At 35.4% G+C, this 20,810-nt stretch overlaps 3 protein-coding genes and 1 long non-coding RNA gene across 5 annotated transcripts; 1 reads left to right on the top strand and 3 right to left on the bottom strand.

Moving 5' to 3' along the window:
- The first annotated feature begins 4,318 nt into the window (after nt 1-4,318).
- On the top strand, nt 4,319-6,420 carry LOC110930992. Of its 2 annotated transcripts, XM_022174383.2 has the most exons (4): nt 4,324-4,574; nt 4,787-5,146; nt 5,312-5,501; nt 5,720-6,420. In XM_022174383.2, exons 2-4 carry the CDS (start codon nt 4,787-4,789, stop codon nt 6,295-6,297), a joined length of 1,128 nt encoding a protein of 375 aa, XP_022030075.1. In that variant the 5' UTR covers nt 4,324-4,574; the 3' UTR covers nt 6,298-6,420. The 2 variants fall into 2 exon arrangements, with proteins under 2 accessions (XP_022030074.1, XP_022030075.1); XM_022174382.2 differs by having other exon boundaries at nt 4,319-5,146.
- Nucleotides 4,736-5,950, bottom strand: LOC118490279. The gene is made up of 2 exons (XR_004888990.1): nt 5,814-5,950; nt 4,736-5,388 (listed from the first exon to the last, which is right to left on the bottom strand). It is a non-coding gene; the product is annotated as an uncharacterized LOC118490279 (long non-coding RNA).
- A 529-nt stretch (nt 6,421-6,949) lies between the features above and the next one.
- On the bottom strand, nt 6,950-7,732 carry LOC110932641. Its single transcript, XM_022175962.1, has 2 exons — nt 7,710-7,732; nt 6,950-7,358 (listed from the first exon to the last, which is right to left on the bottom strand). The coding sequence occupies exons 1-2, from the start codon at nt 7,730-7,732 to the stop codon at nt 6,950-6,952; spliced, it is 432 nt and encodes a 143-aa protein (XP_022031654.1).
- A 7,036-nt stretch (nt 7,733-14,768) lies between these two features.
- On the bottom strand, nt 14,769-19,937 carry LOC110930994 (GDP-mannose 3,5-epimerase 2). Its single transcript, XM_022174384.2, has 7 exons — nt 19,334-19,937; nt 17,813-18,223; nt 17,605-17,698; nt 16,600-16,729; nt 16,373-16,505; nt 15,716-15,923; nt 14,769-15,137 (listed from the first exon to the last, which is right to left on the bottom strand). The coding sequence occupies exons 2-7, from the start codon at nt 18,220-18,222 to the stop codon at nt 14,982-14,984; spliced, it is 1,131 nt and encodes a 376-aa protein (XP_022030076.1). The 5' UTR covers nt 18,223; nt 19,334-19,937; the 3' UTR covers nt 14,769-14,981.
- Between the last annotated feature and the right edge of the window lie 873 nt (nt 19,938-20,810).

The raw sequence follows: 20,810 nt of genomic DNA, 5'->3' as shown, positions 1-20,810 counted from the left end.
AATTTATAACTATACAAAGGTTTCATTTAAAGAACCATTATAGTTTCATCTTGTTCCTGTGTGGGACACTAACCACCCGAACTCTTTTATCTCTTATCCCAAGTTAAGTGAAAATATATATTTTATATTTGTCTATTTGAAAATATTCCCAACAACCTTCCCAATTATATTTCAACTACAAAGATCAAGGGGTATCCCTCAACCCTTCTCTATAAACACTAATCTCCTCTTGGAGTGTTTGTATATCACTATATCCTAATAATTACAAACTCATTCTAGTAATCACTGTATCCTAATAATTACAAACTCATTCTAGTAACGGATCTAGGACTTATTTTAATGGAGACTAAAAGCAGACAAAACGAGCCAAAGGTGATAATTTATTAACGAACTATACATTTGACAAAGAATATCCTAATTTACAACTTACATGGTTGGTAGTCTCATGCAACTCATGTTCTACATATACGGTACTATGATCATATGGCGGTAATTGTCAAGAAAGAAGAACAATGAATGCAAAGTTTGGTGATATTGTGTTTCCTTGTCTAAAGTCCAAATGTCTATGAACATGTGTTATAATATAACGTAAGGTTTTCGATTCATATAAAAAGTGATTATGGTTATATGCTTCACAAAATCAAACATCTATCAGAAGCATATGGCAACTATCATGACTAGAAAAGTAAAATGATTCATCGATTCGGAGATAGTCATGATTAACATATAATCTTTTTTATCAGAAAACATATTAGTGATCTATGACAAATTTGAAATAACTAACAAGCAACATAACAACACAAGTAACCATATAAAACATATTAGTGATCTATGACAAACTTGAATATAATATTTTCTAGAAAGGGAGAAAAAAACCATGTTGATTGAAAATTTAGAAGAAAAGTTCATGGGTGTACCTAGCAAGACCAAAGTTAAATTCTTGGTTGTCATAACTAAACCTACACCAACAGGAAGCCTTACATGTATTTTGGAAGGGGGGCTCACATGTATTTTTGTAAGGCCTAGCTAAACGTTTGCAACTTGACATTAGTGGGTGCCTAGCATCTTTGTCTCATGCATTCACACTTATATTCATATGACATTCTTTTATGCTCGTCTATTGGTTTAAATAGGGGGTCGGAAGTTTTAAAGAAAAAAAATAGAACGGGTCTGACTCGATACATATTTAATTTTAGTAAAATTCACACTTCAAAGAGGAAAAACAGGGGTGTCCGAGGCTCCCCTGGCCCTAACTAAGATCCTCCCTTGCATACACGCCAACTATATAACCATATGATGTATTCTTATAAGTTTCTTTCAAGCATGACCCCCGGTTTTCATGATGAATCAGATGAGCGTTCCCATACAGTGAGTTTTAACACCATTGTGTATCAAGAAGGTTCTATAAGAGTGAAAAGACACCGAAAATTGACACACATTCTAAAAGATTTTCATTTATCATATAGTATGTTTATCCAAAATAAGTTGATGACACTAAAATCATTGACACTCGTTACATTTTGTCATTCTCTTCAAAACCACTTAGCTTTTAGACGATCGGAAACCCACCTTAGTTTATTAGCATGTTTGTATAAAATAACAAGAATAAGTTGATGAAACCTACCTTCATTATACACTGATATTTAATGACATTATTGCCATCTAATATAAATATAATCTAGCAACAAATAAAATGAATAACTGAGTTTAATAAGTCAATGTTTTAATGGAAGGCTGCACTAGTGAATTAAAAACAGCATAATCTGTTGACATCTATTGAAATAATGTGAATTTTATGAAATGATTTAACTAAAATGATTAAGTTAACACCATAATTAGGTGTATGATAATGTTCAAAAGTATTACAAAGTCCGCAAAAACATGATGTCATTGTAACATCTATTTAGATATTAGATGAAAATTGATTTTAACTTAATATCATTTACAAACGACCATAAACATCAACATAAAGAAAATTATTGAAATTGTTGGTTACCAACCAACGTCAAAACCCAAGTTTCATTAAGAACAACACATGCGAGTATGCGATCCATGGCCTTCGCCCTTCGTTGTGATATGGTCCACATTCACTTTAAAAGTCTTATACAGAACTTGTTGAAAGCATACGACTAAGTTTGTATGTGAACTTCTTTAAAACAAAAGTAAAAAAATCGATAATAGAAACTTGTTAAGGATGTGAAATAATAATGTAACTCTTTATAAAAGATCAGAATATTGGATTTTAATAATCCCAACTATTCGTTGTTGGCCGCCATGTTACGTGAAGAATAATAGTTTAGGGGTATTTTACTAATTATTAGTAGTTTAGGGGTGTCTTATTTAAGTTTCTATCTATTTATGTGGATGTTACGTATGGAATGAAATGAAGCCAGAATTTGAGTCAAATTTCCTTCTATCTCTTAGCTTTCTTCTTCCCCAAGGTTTTAACCCTATCAAGGGTATCAGAGCCAGCCGATACCTCATCGGAGCTCTTCCGCCACCGCCATGACGAACACCCGTAACAACGAGATTGATAACACACTGAAGTTCCACGATAGGGTCATCAACGAGATCCAGACGGCGTTATCGGCTTTGATGAAACAGCAGGAGCAGGCCTCGAAACAGCAGGAGGAAATCCTCAAGGCTGTGCGGGACAGATCTCAGTCGTCCGGCAGTTCTTTTGGATCCTTCTCTGGTCCAGACAACGATTCCAGGGGTTCTAAACCCTTTCGGATCGGAAAAATCGAGTTTCCCAAGTTCTCCGACGCGTTGTTTGAAGACCCACCGGAAGAGATGGCTTCGCTACAACAAACTGGTACGTTACAGGAATTGAACACCGCTTTTGATTCGTTATTAAACAGGGTGACGTTGAGTGAAACCCAGGCCGTGAGTTTGTATATCAAAGCCCTCAAGCCGGACATCCGGGGCCCGGTTAAAATGTTCAAGCCACATACTTTGCACGAAGCGTATGGGTTGGCGAAAACACAAGCTCTTAACAATGAAACCCTAGAAGAGAAGTTTACGGGGGGGGGGGGGGGGTACCAAACCCACTGCTACAAAAATTACCCCACCCACAAATCTTTTTGGTGCCTGTTTAAAGGCAAAGGCGAGTTCCGTAAATGATTGGCGCCCGCCATGGCGCATCGCTAGGATTTCTCCGATTGCAACCGGAAGGACCGAATGGCGTCCACCTTGGAAGGAGTCGACTCAAAAGAACTCATGGATGCTGCATTTTTTTTCTCTATTTTGTGATTCTTGAGGTCAAGAATCTTTTAAGGGGGAAGTATTGTTACGTGAAGAATAATAGTTTAGGGGTATTTTACTAATTATTAGTAGTTTAGGGGTGTCTTATGTAAGTTTCTATCTATTTATGTGGATGTTACGTATGGAATGAAATGAAGCCAGAATTTGAGTCAAATTTCCTTCTATCTCTTAGCTTTCTTCTTCCCCAAGGTTTTAACCCTATCACGCCAATAGTCCCAACTTAAAAAATAACCATTGGCGATACCAACTATTGACATATTGGCCACCAATGGACCCTGACTAACAGAAACCTAACGCCGTTAGTCTCCGGTCGTCGGAAAACCGTTTTTGGCCAGAAAAAGGTTTCTAAATGTCCAATCTAAGGTTACAAAGAGATTTGGGACGAAAATGTTGAGTTTTCCGGCCAAAAAGTTGAGTTTTCCGGCCAAAAAGTAATTATTGAAGTTACGGGCTATCCATTGCAATCTAATACAAACATAAAGGATGAAAAGTGTAATTTACCCTTACATGTATATGAACACTAAACATTTTGCTGGTTATGAACCAGTCTATTCTAGTTAAGGTTGATAAAACAACCCAATAGGTCATTCAAAACAACACAATAGTTTGCTAACCAATCTTATTAGTGCATATTCACCTTGTTGGCTTTGACTACCCAATGGTGCAATAGGGGGTAGTTTGTTTAGTTGTCTTATTTTATAACCTTACTTTCCTATTTAAAATTAGTTATTCATTAAATATAATAGAATAGAATTTTAGAAATTTATTGGCTGTGATTTCACACCACAAAAAAACCAAAGGGTAAAATCTGCCAAACGATTAAAACTTCTAGGAGTTTTATGCAACTTACAGTACGATAATTATGGTTTCACTCATCCTATAAAAACAAACCACGTGTCAACTGTACTGACACAAAAACCCGCATAACGCCCAGGCAGCACGTGACCCACTCACAAATTATTGGATAATCCAACCCACGTCATCACTCATCTGTCTTATTATCCACGTCAGCACACCGCTCCTATATAAAAACGTCTCAACTGATTCCATTTTTATCAATCACTCACTCCACAAGATAAAAAAATAAATTAAAAAAAAATCCAAACATCTTTTCAGTTTTCACCACCATTAAATCCGGCGATCACACCACCGCCGGAAAATGAATATTCCGGCAACGAAGTTTTACTCATCTAAACGACTTCCGGTTGATAAAGTCCCCGTTCATCGCCGTCACATTCTTCACGAAAAACACTAGAACAAGTTTTGTATTTCACATTCGACAAGTTATTCGGTTCTTTTCGAGACGAAAGGTATCTAATTATGTTCCTTGAAGCAATTCTTTGATCCGGAAGTCTGATAACGTAGTGATTACTGCATTGATTGCCTTCGTACTACGTACTTGTGTTCATCAATTGTGTATAATTTGTCAGGGTTTCCAGTAGGCATTTAGTGAATTTTTGTACGAAATAACCATTAGGAAGTATTATTATTAAGGCAGATTGTATACTCTATGCATTTCCAGATGAAGATTCAACCAATTGACAACCGAAGTTATGATGAATCGGTGAACTCTGATTCTCCGGTGGCAGTGAAGCCAGTGTTGAAGTCTCGGCTAAAGAGGCTATTCGATCGGCAATTTCCTAGCGTTTTAAAGAACAATTCGGAGAAAGTCAACGAAGTCAAAGATGGAGAATTCGAGCCGAGTTCTGTTTGCTTGGCTAAAATGGTTCAAAATTTTATTGAAGATGCTGCTGCTCCTGAGAAACCGAAATGTGGCCGCAATCGTTGCAATTGTTTCAACGGAAACATTAACGACGTTTCTGATGATGAATTCGATCTTTCTGCTGCTGGATATTTTGGTGATTCTGTTGAAACACTCAAGGTAAACTGCTAAACGCTACTTAACAGTCAACAATAAGTTTTAAAGGATTATATCATATGTTATAAAAGTTTGTACCATATGTTATGTGACATAATATGTTTTATCATATTGTATCTCTCATGTGACATTTCATATAATTCTAACAAAACCTGTTCGAATTCACAGAGTTTGATCCCTTGCGCGAGTGTGATTCAGAGAAATCTGTTAGCAGACACATCGAAAATCGTCGAGAAGAACAAAACCTGCAAGCGAAAAGACGAATTAACAAAACTTGTTGCCGAAGAATTACTATCATTCGGCTACGAATCCTCAATTTGCAAATCACATTGGGAGAAAACATCATCTTATCCTGCCGGTAATCATCTCTCTACATTTGTTTAATATTAGAAATAAAAAAAGTCCACATTTTGGATTTTTCATATTTTATTGACCTGGACTTGTGCTTTGTTTTTTCGAATTAGATAAAGGTTTCATTCCTAAAATTACTTATTCGTTGAGAAAATAACCCACGGAATCGAACACTTAATCAATTGATCTCTTTGTAATAATTTGATCTGTGACTTGTAATTGCAGGTGAATATAAATACCTAGATGTGATTTTTGAAACCGGAGAACGAGTATTAATCGATATCGATTTCAGATCTGAGTTTGAGATAGCGAGACCTACCGGAAACTACAAAGCAATCCTTCAATCGCTGCCGTACATCTTCGTCGGAGAAGCCGATCGTCTGCAACAGATATTATCGATAGTAACTGAAGCGGCGAAACTGAGCTTGAAGAAGAAAGGAATGCACGTTCCTCCATGGAGGAAATTCGAGTACATGAGATCCAAATGGCTCTCACCACACACCAGAGCACCACCGCCGCCGCCGTCGCTACTGCCGCCGACTCCACCGCCAACGCCAGACGCAAACGCTGCGTCGAAACAGATTTTTGCCGGAACAGAGGATAAAAGTGTTCCGGCGTCGGAGTGTGGAGATTTTGAAATGATTTTTGGAGAGGAAGCGGCGTCGTTTGAGTCAAAGAGAAAGTCCGATGACGGTTTGGAGTCGCCGGCGGGAGGAATATGGGAACCGCCGGCGATAAAACCGAGGAATGTGGAGAGAGGGAGTAAGTTAGTAGTGACCGGATTGGCTTCTCTTTTCAGTTGAGAAAGCATGACGGAATAAACAAATTTTGGGATTTTTTACTTTTTTTTTTGTTATTATGAAAATCCAATATATATAAAACCATGCATATATTAACAAGAACATTTGGCTTCTCTTTTTTTTAAACGGCATATTTGAATCACTAACGGACTATTATTCCGTCACGACTTTATCGGTTAATCATATCTGCAAAACGAATTATTTTTCATATTCCGGATTCATGTTAATACGATGGAGTAAATTGTTTGATTGTTACAAAAAGGGTCCTTACAACAAATTTATATAAGCAAGAAACAAACATGATTCATTGACTTGCAATTACACAATATGTATTACGAGTTAGGTGTTAAAAAAATGTAAATATATCAACATATATATATTTTTAAATAAGTTAGACGAGAAAGATATATATATATTTACTATTTTGTGGACCGAGGTGTGTTGGCTCATAAACCCATTAATAAAGTTGATAGATGGGATAAGGCAGGGCCCGTACTCATTCTTTTAAGATTCCGGAAAACTAAATATTGTTTCAGTTCTTTTTTGAACGGTAATTTTTTTTTTATTTCTATCGTCTGTAAGACTTGAATCTAAAATCTCTCACTTCCAAGGTGCTTAAAGGTTTTGGCTTTACTAATGGACCACCACCCCATTGCTAAACAGTATCTTCTACGGCTTCATTACAAAAACTGCAAGATAGCGGGTTGATGATAATGCATTTGCTTAGAGCCTCTTTTGTAGGAATGCGGTCAAGGCTGGCCTTCCACCCAAAGACGTTAACTTTAAGCGGAACCCAAGAGTTCCAAAGAAACTTGAAGCCGGCGTCTGATTGTCGTTTAGAGGCTAGTAACTTACGAACTGAATTGACTGAGAATACCCCATTCGCTTCAGCCTCCCATCGCCACTCGTCCACTGTGCTCGAGAAGACGCAATCCCTCTGAACTAAGGCATTGCATTTAGACAACTGCTCCAATTCAGACGCCAAGCTAGGAACCCGTCTCCAACCCCATGACAGAATTAGACCCTCATTAGTCCGCCTAACCCAATTCGCCACAACATAAAACCTTCAAATATTAAATATTAAATATTTGTATGTGACAGAGAAAGACCCACACCTACTTCGAGACTTGGTTTGAATCCGCAAATTTTGCCATAAGGACTTGGAGACGGGCTTCACCCACACTGTAAGGTGGTCCGCCACATAGATGTCAAGATTTCCAGACTTACCACTTCCAACGCGTTGTGGATGCTCTAATGGTTCGGTTTTGAGTTTTGAAAGTTTATGAAACTTGTTATTTATTAATTATTATTTAAATATGTTTTCATATTTAGAATTTGTAATTATTTATGTTTTTATCATTTTATAAATTTATGCAAAGTAAACAATTTTGAAAATTAAATTCAAAGTGACAAACCAATAAAACTGGTCGGTCGCCATTTAGGCTATAGTCTAGTGGTCAAGAGAAATTAACTCTTGTGAGGAGACTAAGGTTCAATCCTTGTGAGGTGTAACTATTTAAGGTGAAAAATTAGTCGTTTAAATAAAAAAAAACTGGTCGGTCCACTCAATTCAACTGGTTTGGTTTGTCATTTCCGAAACCTATGATTCGATCAGAATTTTTGTCTAAAAGAGCTAAACCATCAACACTTTTTTTCCAATTATCTTGTTTTGAACGCTAGGTGAGTACTTTATCGAAAGTAAAGCAATCAAGAATAGAAACTAGAGCAATAGATGTTACAAAAGTTATAATGTTACATGGGACGTTGACACAACATAAAAACATTGTTTTTTATTGGTTTTAACGACACTTGCTTAAATATTCCTTAATATGGTTAAGAAACTTAGTAGTTAGTTCTGAAAAGCTAATTGTCATTTACTTTATTTCATTAAAATACAGAAACAAATTTGTGGTAGTTCTTGATAAACATTGTTTTAATATTCTTATTTGGAAAATTGTTAGTGAAGTCTTAACAAATAAACAACAAAACTAGGATTCATGATCTTATCGCCACCTCTCCTCGCATAGTATAATTATTAAATATACTATGTAATCTAAAATCTTCCCTAAAACTTAACAATATCATATTTTAAATTAAAAAAAGTATAATATTTGTTTAATAAAAAGGCTAAGAGTTGGTTACAAAGTCCAAATTTTGTAAAAGTGTAAAACGTCAAAAAACATACCATAATATCAATCATAAAACTCACCTAAATGGCCAAAATCCACAAATAACATAATAAAGATTAATTAAACAACATATATGTGGGTTTTGTTTTGTGTTTTGAATTAGAGTAAATTACAAAGTTCGTCCTTTATGTATGTCTAAAATATCAAAGTATGTCCTTTATCTTTAATAACCTCAGAAAACATACTTAATGTTTGAAAAACCATTCAGGTTATGTCCTTTACCCTAAACCTAGTTTGTTTTCCCAGTTAAGTCAGGTCATGTGAGAAGCACATGAGGGCATTAATGTCATTCTACCATCATCCTCTCTCTCTCTCCCACACTCTGTCTCTCTCTCTCTCTCTAGAACACACACACACTCTCTCTCTTCTCTCTCTCTCTAATTATACATATATAGAGACATAATTTTTCTCTCTCTATCACATTTCTATCTCTCTCTAACTCCCCTACCACCACCACCTGCTCCCACCGTCTCCCACCACAACCGCCGTCACCACCATCCACCTGCCACCAACAACACCACCACCCCATCAGCAACCACCATCTTGAAGCATCGACATCGTTTCCATGGACACAGAGTTCCTCGGCGTCGTCAACCGCCCTAACCACCACCACTTCCCCCACCACCGCGCGACCAGCACGCTTCCGATTTATATCAGCACGCAACCAGAACTCGGAAACCCTAACCACTGTGACCAGCACACGATTTGTTCAGTGATTTGTTCAGTGAAATTTTCGGAGATCTGTTCAGTGATTGAAACCCTAACCGCTGTGACCAGCCTGAGATCTAGATCTGTAAGTGAAGACTTGAAATTTTCGGAACTTATGATGAAGCCCTAGATCTGTAATTGATGTTTGAGATCTATAATTGAAGCCTGAGATTTGTAATTGCATTTGATTTTGGAAAGAGAAAGGTAAGAGGTCGATTTAAAACTGGTTGAGGTTTGTATTGTTGTTGCTTGGATTTATGTCCGGCGGGTGGTTATGGGTGATGATGGCTAGAGATTGCCGGAGGTTGCAGGCTCGGTGGTGGTGGTTCTGATGGTTTGTTGTTGCTTGAGTTTATTTCCGGCAGGCGCGGGTGGTGATGGCCGGAGGTTGCCATAGATTGCAGGTGAAATGGTGGTGTCTAGGGGGTGGCCGTGGACGGTGGTTGGGGTGGGAATGGTGGTGAGAGTAAAGGGAGTGGTGGTGGAGGTGGCTAAGTGAGTTGTCTGTGTATCTGTAATAAATTGTTTTATTTATTGGTTTTATGATTATTAATTATAATATTTAGGATAAAATGACTAAAATACCCTTATGTGGGATTGACTTAGTCAACTTTAACCATAAAAACTAATTGTGTTATGACTAAAGGACATAACCTGATTGGTTTTTCAAACATTAAGGATGTTTTCTGAAGTTATTAAAGATAAAGGACATACTTTGATATTTTAGACATACATAAAGGACGAACTTTGAAATTTACTCTTTGAATTATAAGGATCTGTTTATCTAACTACTAACATTATGTGTTTTATATTCATACTTCTATGGTTGTGTGTTTAGAGTTTTTTTTATAGACTATTAGGTTTTGAATATAGTGTTTTAATAATCTTTACTCTGTTGTTATATGTGGGTTTTAAGTGTGTTTTAGGGATGAAATTATGGTGTTCTATGACTTTATTCGCTTTTTAAGAGATTTAGGATTTGTAGCCGAACCCCACCCTAATAAAAATCGTAATATCTGATGTACTTATTTATACAATTTGCATACCGCCACCAAACGTAACTACATGGCAACCATGGGGATTGGCGTTGCGACTGCCCCTTAACCCTTAACAACGTTTAACACGACTATATTTTTCTATTATCATAGGTTAAAGGATTCACGGACTTTACTATTGTCTAAACGAACAAAGAAAGCCGATAATAGGTCGCTTTCTCGGCGATGCTATTCGATTGTCTCACTTGATAACCAAATTTAGGGACAAGATGTGTCGGGTACACAAACACAAGTTATGGTATTGAGAAACTTTATATTAAATTATGGAACATTTTATTATCTCAAAACAATGAAAGATTCTGCATGCATGCACTTCTTTTATAGGGAGGTGGAGGACGACGACGGTAGCGGCTCTCGTGGTGGTCAACGGTGTTTTCCGAGCACTTGAATAATGTGATATTCTCTGTGTTTGGGTTTATGTGACTTTAACTTTGGTTTGACCAACCACTAATTGCCCCATGATTGTTTAACATTTAACCACTCCTTGCACTAAAAAAGTATCTTCTCATATTTTATAAACAAATTATAATCGTTTAAGACAAGCCACACACAACTATTTGTATTTATTGTGAACGTAAATCCTTCCAATCACATCAATATGTTTAGCAAATGACATAATAATTAAATTGAAAAGTATAAAAGTTCTTGTGACAAACGTTACGGGGTTTTAAGTTTTTAACAAATCAAACCCCCCAAAACGTATAATCATTTATCTAATAATATAATAAAGTAATAAATAAAATAAAAAAGATGTGACTAGTTGAAAGAAACTAGGGGCCCCACACTCTTGAGCCCTCGCGCCTGTTAACGTGGTAATGCACAAAGGGATTGTGAGCCCTTGGCACCTCTTAAGTTTTGGTTTTGTGGGCTTCGAAGGCGTTAAAGTATTGAGGTGGCTTGGGGCGCCACCCTACTATAGACAGTCTTATACATACAACGAGGAAAATGGTTATGGTAAATGTACTAATGCTTCATAATTTTAATCGAATACATCTTAATATCTCATTCTCTTACTAAACTAGTTGCATCATCGCTCTATTTTCTCATATAGGAGCGCTTTTACCATATGTCCATATAATAAGGGTAAGTTAGGCTCACCCCTATAATAAATTCCATATTATCTAAAATTACGATCGTCTTTCATACGATTGCTAGATTTTTATCGATAATCAATTTTATTTCCATTAAATTAAATTTATACCAGTAGTGTTGGTTGCCCATTGATAAGTGTAAAGCATTTAGGAACACATAAATTTAGAAGTCGTAGGCTCAAGTTCTATCAATGACAGAATTAAAGACAGTTTTCATTTAGAAAAAATAAATTACAAATATAGTCCCTAAATAGTTTATTAATTATATTTGTCTTCATTCTATAGTTCCTAAATAATTTATTGATTATAATTGTCTTCATTGATGAAGAATATGACAGGCCAATGAATATTGTTGGCGTTCTAAGAATTAATAAGATATATGTTACCATAAAATAATAAGTATATGGTTTGATTGGTTGGATGAAATGAAACTATTAGGACAACAATATTTTATATGCTAGAGTTAATTAATTAAAGAAAAGCCAATCAGGTTATATAATTATCTCTTGTGGGAAGAATGGAGTTCAATTCTTAGAATGTGTAATTATTTAAGGAGAACAATTAGTCGTTCAACAAAAAAATTAATTAAAGAAAATGAGTCTTAATGTCTAATAAGCCCATCTAACGATCCTTTTAACTTAAATGAGATAATATGGGGCCAAGGTGCGGTTTTTTACAGCATATATTAACCTGTTCTATTATAATAAAATTCTACCGTTAAAAAAAATCAATCTATGATATATAATATTCGAAAAAATATATAATACATCTTAGGGTATTTTATTTGTAGATTAGAAATAGAACTATACAAGTAGGGTCAACTAAAATGAAAAGGACACGTGTGGGGTTACTTGCTTTTAATTTATTGCTCTATTCATTTTTATAATTATTTTTATGCAAATAATAAAAGCAATTCTCAAAAGTTTGACAATAATAATGCTTTTGAAAGCAACTTCCTACCAACTCTCCTCTATTTATATGTATAAAATGCATATATATTTCGGACATAACCTACTAAATTGATGAAAAATGATAGAAAAGAAGTTTCACATAATATTAACCAAGTTTTATTAGTATTCTCTTATAACTACTTAATTTCTTTTAGTTATAGAAACTACTTAAATTTAGTATTATTCTGGTAAGAATTTTTTTTCGTAACGAAATGAAACAAAAACACTAATCTCGTATCTTGAATGAGTTGAAGTTTGTGTGAAAATAGGTGATCAAATATTGATATCATTTAGTCTTTTTTTGTTGTATAAATATAAAATATTAGTTATGAGAAGATAATATAAAATGTAAGTTATGAGAAGATAATTGATAACTTTCATAAACTTTCATTTTTAGTACACAGTTACGTCTCTGAGAATGTGTTTGAGTTTGAAAAAACATGCCCTTATGCCTTAACAATAAACAATGCAATTACTATTTAAACCATAACAAACTGGCTCATTAAACCTAACGACAATGGGCTAACTTCTAAACCATAAAGATTGATTCGTAACTGGATCTATATTGCAATTGGTATGGGTATACTATTTAACAAAAAATTGACATACATACATCCGATTTTTTTTTTAAAAAACACGTCTTTCGAAATCACAGGTCCCTGTGCGGTGGTCCTCTCGGCACACCATAAAGGCCGCCCATGTTAGTACACGGCAGTTTACTTAATTATTTATAACAAAAAAAAAAAAAAATATTAGAACTTAAATGATGTTAGCTCTCAGAAACACTTAATTAACTCTATGACAATAATGTTAAAACATGATCATTATTTTGTTATATTCGCCCTAATATAAACAAACTAAAAAGTATAAAGCGAAATATACTTTATTTTGCATTTAATGATGCTTATTATTAAGATGCAAATATTTTTTTTTTTTTAACGGCAAATTTGGATCACTGACGGACCACTGGAGTATCATCGTGCCACCAGAGGAACCACCCGATCATATCCATCTCCTCTAGGCATAATGCCACACCAATTCAGGAGGAAACCCAATAAACATGGGAAAACTCCCCTTGTGAGAATCGAACCCAGGACCTATTGGTCCCAAAGCCTTATCCCACCACCAAGATACCACTAGACTATAGGCAAGATGCAAATATTTGAAGTAAAATTTTGTCAGAAAAGCATACATTTGGCTGCTTTTTTCTTAAAGAAAAGGAATTATGATATTTGAGAAATATACTTATAATTTTATTTTTCAGTTATTTTGCAAGGAACATAGTTCAAACATAAAAGTTTGTTGTTACTTGTTAGCAAAACCGTTTATATCGCTTATGAGATAGTTATCTTGGTAAAAATATATTAATCCAACTAATCATAAAATTATGTGAAAATTACCAAAATAACCCAACTAGAAAGCAGCCTATCTCATGTTTGCCAAACCAAACGACCATTTCGTAACATATTTCGCATTAGTTTCACAAAGTATCGGTGTTTTTTGAATTAAGCTGTATCTTGTAAATAATTTCGCAAAAGGTGTGACCATGTTGTACGAATTTCAACTAATCGAGTGCCATTTGGTACAAAGTTTTGAGTTGTTAGACCCTATCATTGTTTCATGAGGTTTTTAGAATGCAATGTGAAGAAATGATTCCTGACCACGAGGGTTAGGACCGATCCAACAACAAGACGTCCTTGAGGAAACTTGACTGAACTCCAGGGAAGGTTATTTACAAGACAAAAACACCGTTAGGTGGTCAACTGTTGCCTCAACAAGACGTCCTTTCAGAGGCGGACTTATAGTATTATTAGGGGTAGCACGGGCTACCCCTCAACCTCGTCTCCATAGTGTAAAGTTACCCCTTAACTCCATTTCCGTAGTGTAAAAATACCCCTCAACTCCGTTTCCGTTATATAAAGGATACCCCTGATCCTAAAAAAAGAATTAGGATACCCCTAACTTTTTGGGCTACTTCCGCCACTCCGTCCTTTAATTTCTACTTCAAGTAACATTCTTTTGAATGCTAATGGGCCATTGGGCCAGATAAGAAGTGTCATGGATCAATATCACACTAGAAAGTATGAACAAAAAAATTGGGACAATCACAAACACCACCCAAAAGTGATTGAAAAAAATTAAGAAAACGCATATCATAAAGTTCTGTTTTGCTCCCTGTGGTTCGGTCATTTTAATAGTTTTGCCTCAATCATTTAAAAACCGACATTTTCCTCCTGGTGTTTCGGTTTTGTCGCCAGTTTGCTCCACGGCCTTAACTCCATCCATATTATATGTCAACTGATGTTTCGGTTTGTTTCATCAAACTGGCGACAAAACCGAAACATCAGAGAGTAAAATGTCCGTTTTTAAATGATTGGGGGCAAAACCATTAAAATGACCAAACCACAGGGAGCAAAACAGAAGTTTACTCAAAAGCAAATTATGAGTTTTTAAGAAATCAAATGCATTATACTTAAGAGGTTTAACCATCAATTTTACGAGCACGATCTAATCATTTAACGTTTCGTCATAAAATTTATGATAATAACGACATGCTTCATACGAAAAAAATCGAAACTAAGTTACCATGCAAAAGTAGCAGAGCTCTTAAATAGCTAGAAAGATTACACATATGTATGCATCATAAACAAACATGCAGAATAATCTTGAAATTAAGACATGAGGATACCACACTTATTCTTTGCCGTCGGCGGCCCTGAGAGACCCGAGCTGGACTGGCGCTTGGGTACCGACCACTTTCGACGACCCGTAAACCGATAGGTCGAAACCTTCACCTCTTTCTTTCTCAATTTGTTCCTTGATCCAGAAATATGTGATTCTCAATCCATCCTGCATCCATTCATTTTTATAACTTAATGTGTTAAATCAAAATATATAATGAGTTAAATGCCATTTTAGTCCCTGTGGTTTGGGCCATTTTGCCAGTTTAAGGTTTCATTTTTCGCCTGTGGGTCCAAAAACGTTTCACCGTTGCCATTTTAGTCCACTTGGTTAACTTCATAAATTTTTTCTGTTAACGAGAAGGGCAATTCGGTCATTTTATATGTAATTCTGTCAACTAGAAGGGCAAGTCGACCATATAAAATGACCGAATTGCCCTTCTCGTTAACAGAAAAAATGGATGAAGTTAACCCAGTGGACTAAAATGGCAACGGTGAAACCTTTTTGGACCCACAGGCGAAAAATGAAACCTTTAGACTAAACTGGCAAAATGACCCAAACCACAGGGACTAAAATGGCATTTAACTCATATATAATTAAATGGACACAAGTAATTAATGAAAAAAATATATACACAAATGTTGACGCAAAATGTTTCATGTCAACTAACGTGTACGAAACGTTACCTGTTTTGACCCGTTACACAACCAACGTATTTTACCACACTCATATTTAAAAAATAATACCTTTAATCTCATGGTAGGGGCCCACCCAAGCTTTTCCTTAATCAAAGTGTTATCCGAGTTTCTACCACGTACACCTTCGGGTCCCGGAATGTGATGAATCGGGAGCTTCTTATCCTCAAAACTGAGAACAATTTCAGCCATTTCATTCATGCTTACCATCTCATCACTTCCGATATTAACGGGCTCACGAAAGTCTGATTTTGTCAATCTGTTAAAACATTATCCAGTTAATTCGATCAGCAAAATATAACTTTCACGCCTAAGACCACCCGTAGTGGGGGGTGATTTTTAAAAGAAATTGAAAAAAAACGCCCCAAAACGCCCCCCCCCCCCCCCCCATCCATTACACTAGGCGTTATATTAAAAAAAAAAAAAAATCAGAAAATCACGTTTGGCGTTATTAAGAAAACGCTGCATGTGGCCAATGGCCATTATTCCCATGTTTGACTAGCCAATGATCATTTAGGTTGCCTTTTTTTTTTTTTTTAATGATTGGAAGGGGCATTATTTGGGCATTATTCCCACTACACCACTTTTGCAATAACGCCCCATGCTGACTGGACTGCCACGTGTCGGATAATGCCCCATGGTGGGGGCATTATTTTTCTTAACCACTACACATGGTCTAATAATAAATTAATAACACGAAAGAAGTACCTTAAGACACCTTCAACACATTCATCAATGAAGGTAAACGATCGGGTTTGTAGCCCGTCTCCCCACATTTCAAACTTATCAGTTGCCGTAAGCGCTTTTCTGCAAAAAGCAGCCGGTGCTTTCTCCCTTCCACCTGCAATAAATTAAAAATCAATATTCCTAATTTGCCCTTTTTTCCAAAAAAAAAAAATAATAATAAAAAAAAAAGAAATCGGTTAAAGTTTAACCTTTCCATGTGCCAAATGGTCCATAAATGTTATGAAAACGTCCAATTCGGCACTCGATTCCAAAATCTTTAGTGTAGTGCCTGCACAATTCCTCGGTCGCTAGTTTCTCCAAACCGTAAGCATCTTGAGGCTAAAACACAATTGCAAAATAATTAAGTAATTAAATAACATGAAAACTCAAAGAAGTGATTATCAAATTTATGCATAGTTGTTAATCGCGAATAGCGACAAATAGCGATAAGGTACCTATATGCTACATAGCGAATAGCGATAAATAGCCGGCGCTATTTTATATATAGCAATAAACTAGAATTTTTTTTTAAATATTTATATGTATATATGCTATTTTACATGTATATTTAATAAAAACCTAAAATCTAGCTATTTATAGCTATATTTAATTGCTATTTATATTGGAAAAAAAAAATTAATGGCTGCTTTCTATCGCTACAGACCATATAGCGAGCATGGACCTATATGCCACGCTATTCGCTATAGCGACCGTAGCGATCGCTATTGACAACTATGAATTTATGATTTGTTGTTTTTTAATATGAGTGAATTTCAAGAATTGTCCTTTTTCTTTATACCCATTTTCAGGCGTTGTCCTTTATGTTTAAAATTGATGAGTTTTGTCCTTTATGTTTTCATATCATACACGTTTTGTCCTTTAGACTTAACTCGGTTAGTTTTTTCAGTTAAATTTCGTCATGTGCTTTGCACATGAGGGCATTTTTGTCAATTCAAAGGTACATTCAACGACAGATTTACAGCTCAAAGCTTCCGCAACCTTTGAATTGACAAAAATGCCCTCATGCGCAAAGCACATGACCAAATTTAACTGAAAAAACTAACTGGGTTAGGCCTAAAGGACAAAACGTGTATGATATGAAAATATAAAGGACAAAACTCGTCAATTTTAAACATAAAGGATAGCGCCTGAAAATGGGTATAAAGATAAAGGACAATCCTCGAAATTCACTCTTTTAATAATTAGTATATAACCTCAGCAGGCCACGCGTCGGATTCCTTCAAGCTCACATTGGTTTCCAACTGCTTAAACTCAGGGTAAATGCAAGCACTAGAGGCGTAGAAAAACCTGTTTCACGCAACGACCAACACAAGATTTTAAAAAGTTACTAAATATTAAAAATGGAAACACAATCAAATATTCTAAAAGCGACGGTTATGATTAAAGATTTTGTCAACCGACCTCTTGACTCCGCTGATTCTGGCAGCCTCAAGCATGTTAAAGCTAATCATAGTGTTATTATACATAATAACCGAATGATTCGACTGAATGAACCCCATACCACCCATATCAGCAGCCAAATTAAACACATGATCGACGTTTTCCGTCACTTTCAGACAATTATCCATCACACGAAGATCAACAAGATGAAACTCGTGACAAAACATGTCTTCCGACATGTGCTCGTTTTTCTTCCAGTCAGAAGCAATAATGTAATGCCCCTCGGTTTTCAAACGTCTAGCAATGTGTGATGCGATGAATCCACCCGCCCCGGTTATGGAAACCCTAAGCTTTTCAGACGGCCAGTATGGCTCCCTCTCGAGATTCTCGTAGGTGAATGACCCGTATTTAGTGTCACTTGTTGTCCCCATTCTACAAACATAGCAAACATGAGATCTTACCATCCATTAAAAAAAAAAAAAAAAAAACACACACACACGACCAGTGGCGAAGTATTGTGGGTGCCCGGAGGTGCACCCGCCCACCCCAATGTTTCTGTTAGAAGTGTATAAGTTCCGATTTTTCGTCCGAAAATTTTTAAATTATATAGGATCGCCCCCCCCCCCCCCCCCGATTATTTCTCCTAAATTGTATATCCTAAATATTTATAAACTTTGTATATAAATGATGGGTGGTTTTGTAAATATACACTTTGTTTTATTTGGAACTATTATTATTTGACCCGACTTGAATCGAAAAGCCAACCCGACCCCACCAAAAACATAACGATAGGAAAAAAAAATTTGGTCCCATCACTTTATGCCCCCTCGAAACTTTTGGTCAAACTCCGCCACTGCACACGACAACTTATACACTATAAGTAATTGTTTCGAGTAACGCCATCAAGATAACATATACGCAATACGCGATAAGTTATCAAATAATCAAACAACACTCAAGTCTAACTATAGCCAATCTAAAATCATAACAAAGACACCCCCCCCCCCCCCCAACCAACCAACCAACCAACATTTGGCTCCACAAATCAACAAATATCACAAAAATGAGTCATAAATCTATAAAGAAACATAAACTTTACAACTTTATTAAAATCAAAAGTGGGTTAATCATGATTAACTATATATCACTATCCAGAACAGTAAAATAGTAACTAAATTGGTAAAATTAACAGTGTCGGTTGCGATGCAATTAGAAGTTTAGAACCCACATTTCAAACAATTCACCTAATAAAAATTCAAAAGCACAAATAAAATCACAAATATTTAAAAAAATTCACAACAATTAACAGAAATACCTGGTTAAACTTAAGAGTCTTAAATCCCACAAAATTGTCATAAAAAAGATGAAATCTTGACAATTTTTGTCACCGTAAATCTGGGCAGACAGATCACGGTAGAAATCGCAACAGATGCTATTTATTTATAATTTATAAACTTATAATACACAATATATCAATCGATTGAATGTTAAGAAGATATTTAAATGTTGGGAAAACAAGAAAATTGGAGAATTGAGAATTACCTGATGAAAATTGAAGCAAAATTGATTGATTTTGAAGAAAATTGTTGTGAGAGAATTTGGGCGCCACTCGTATCTCACAGACTCGCACTCTGTCTTTTTATCTTAGGTTTCTTGGCTGCAGGTTTTTCTTTTTTTTATATGTTTTTTAGAACTAAAAAAACGTTTTTTTACTGTTTATTAAATTATTAAATTAGTATAAAAGAAAATTATTGTTTTTCCTGTTTTGCTTTTAAGTTTCCATTCATATGGTCCAAATCCTTACAAGTCACACAAAAAAATGAAAAAAATGAAAAAAAAGGAAAAAAAAAAACATTTAATGTTTTGATCTTCACAAGTTTTGAAAGCAAGAATGTAATGATGGTTTTTAACTTTTAATTTTCGAACTTGTGAATAAATTAAATGATAATTAAATAAAATTTGATGTTATTTATGATTTTAGATTTGGGTTTAAGGGTTCGAAATTTACGAAAGATAAGAATAAAAATAGAACACGGTTATGTGTTGTGGGCCTCTGAGTTCCGGATGCCATTGTTGTCGTTCAAGTCGGGCTCGGGACATGCCTTTTTCTTATATTGAAATCCCCTATTGTGTATCTTTATTACACCTGAGAAAAGAGCTAGCATAAATAAAGCTATCGGATATACTATCAGAAAAGTAGTTAGTATCAATCGGTTAACCGACACGTAAATATTTTTCTTATTGTATATAAAATCAATATGATAAAAAGAAAAATCTTATGTTACCTTTAGATTTCCATTTGTATGGTCTCAATCCCTGCAAGTCAAAAAAAAAAAAAAAAAAAAAAAAAAAAAAAAAAAAAAAAAAAAAAACCTTGAATATATTCACAAGTTTTGAAGTATGCTGGTGCAAAGATTTGACATGAATGTAATTTTGTAAATATATTAAGTGATAATTAAATAAAGTTTAATTTTATTAATTATTTTAGATTTATGTTTAAGAGTTTGAAACTTAGCAAAAAAGAACAAAAACAGAATCATCATATGCACCATGCAATAATGCACCTTCACTTACATGTGCATCTTGTCACATGCCAGATGCTTCTTAAATGTTGTAACATGATATATCACCCATGACCCTTTCAAATTCAGGTATCAAAGAATTAGGGGACCCGGGGCACCTTCGGGGAGTGCCTTCGGGGACCGTCTTTACCGAATTGGGAGGTGCCGCCATTAAGGCGGGGGGTGAAATCGGGGAAGAATTTCGGGGTGGAGGCACCGAAGAGGGAAGAGGAGACAAGGTGGGCCAGCCTTTATTTCAACCAATGACATTTTTTCTTTTTTTTTTCTTTTTTTTTTTGAATAAAAAAACCAGTCCCCTAAGAGGGGTGCACCCCGTACGTTTTTGGACAAGAGGGAAGTTATAGAGGGGAAATAACATGGCAATGTATGATTGGGTTAAAAAAAATTTCACTCACCTAATTAGGGGGGGTGCCCCCTTCACCCTTATTGTCTGGATT

The sequence above is a fragment of the Helianthus annuus genome, chromosome 3 (genome assembly GCF_002127325.2).
Source record: "Helianthus annuus cultivar XRQ/B chromosome 3, HanXRQr2.0-SUNRISE, whole genome shotgun sequence".
Taxonomy (NCBI): domain Eukaryota; kingdom Viridiplantae; phylum Streptophyta; class Magnoliopsida; order Asterales; family Asteraceae; genus Helianthus; species Helianthus annuus.
Note: the sequence above shows the minus strand (reverse complement) of the source record. Positions and strands in the feature narration are given on the sequence as shown.

Bases quoted from the DNA above. Each gene is read 5' to 3' on its own strand.
- LOC110930992 (XM_022174382.2), top strand. From the start codon at position 4,775: ATGCATTTCCAGATGAAGATTCAACCAATTGACAACCGAAGTTATGAT. The intron at 5,147-5,311 runs GTAAACTGCTAA...TCGAATTCACAG, and splicing joins ATTCTGTTGAAACACTCAAG to AGTTTGATCCCTTGCGCGAG. The intron at 5,502-5,719 runs GTAATCATCTCT...TTGTAATTGCAG, and splicing joins AACATCATCTTATCCTGCCG to GTGAATATAAATACCTAGAT.
- LOC110932641 (XM_022175962.1), bottom strand. From the start codon at position 7,732: ATGGCGACCGACCAGTTTTATTG. The intron at 7,359-7,709 runs GTTTGTCACTTT...TAATATTTGAAG, and splicing joins GCGACCGACCAGTTTTATTG to GTTTTATGTTGTGGCGAATT.
- LOC110930994 (XM_022174384.2), bottom strand. From the start codon at position 18,222: ATGGGGACAACAAGTGACACTAAATACGGGTCATTCACCTACGAGAAT. The intron at 17,699-17,812 runs GTCGGTTGACAA...TGCGTGAAACAG, and splicing joins AGAATCAGCGGAGTCAAGAG to GTTTTTCTACGCCTCTAGTG. The intron at 15,924-16,372 runs GTACTTCTTTCG...ATGTTTTAACAG, and splicing joins TGTGTTGAAGGTGTCTTAAG to ATTGACAAAATCAGACTTTC.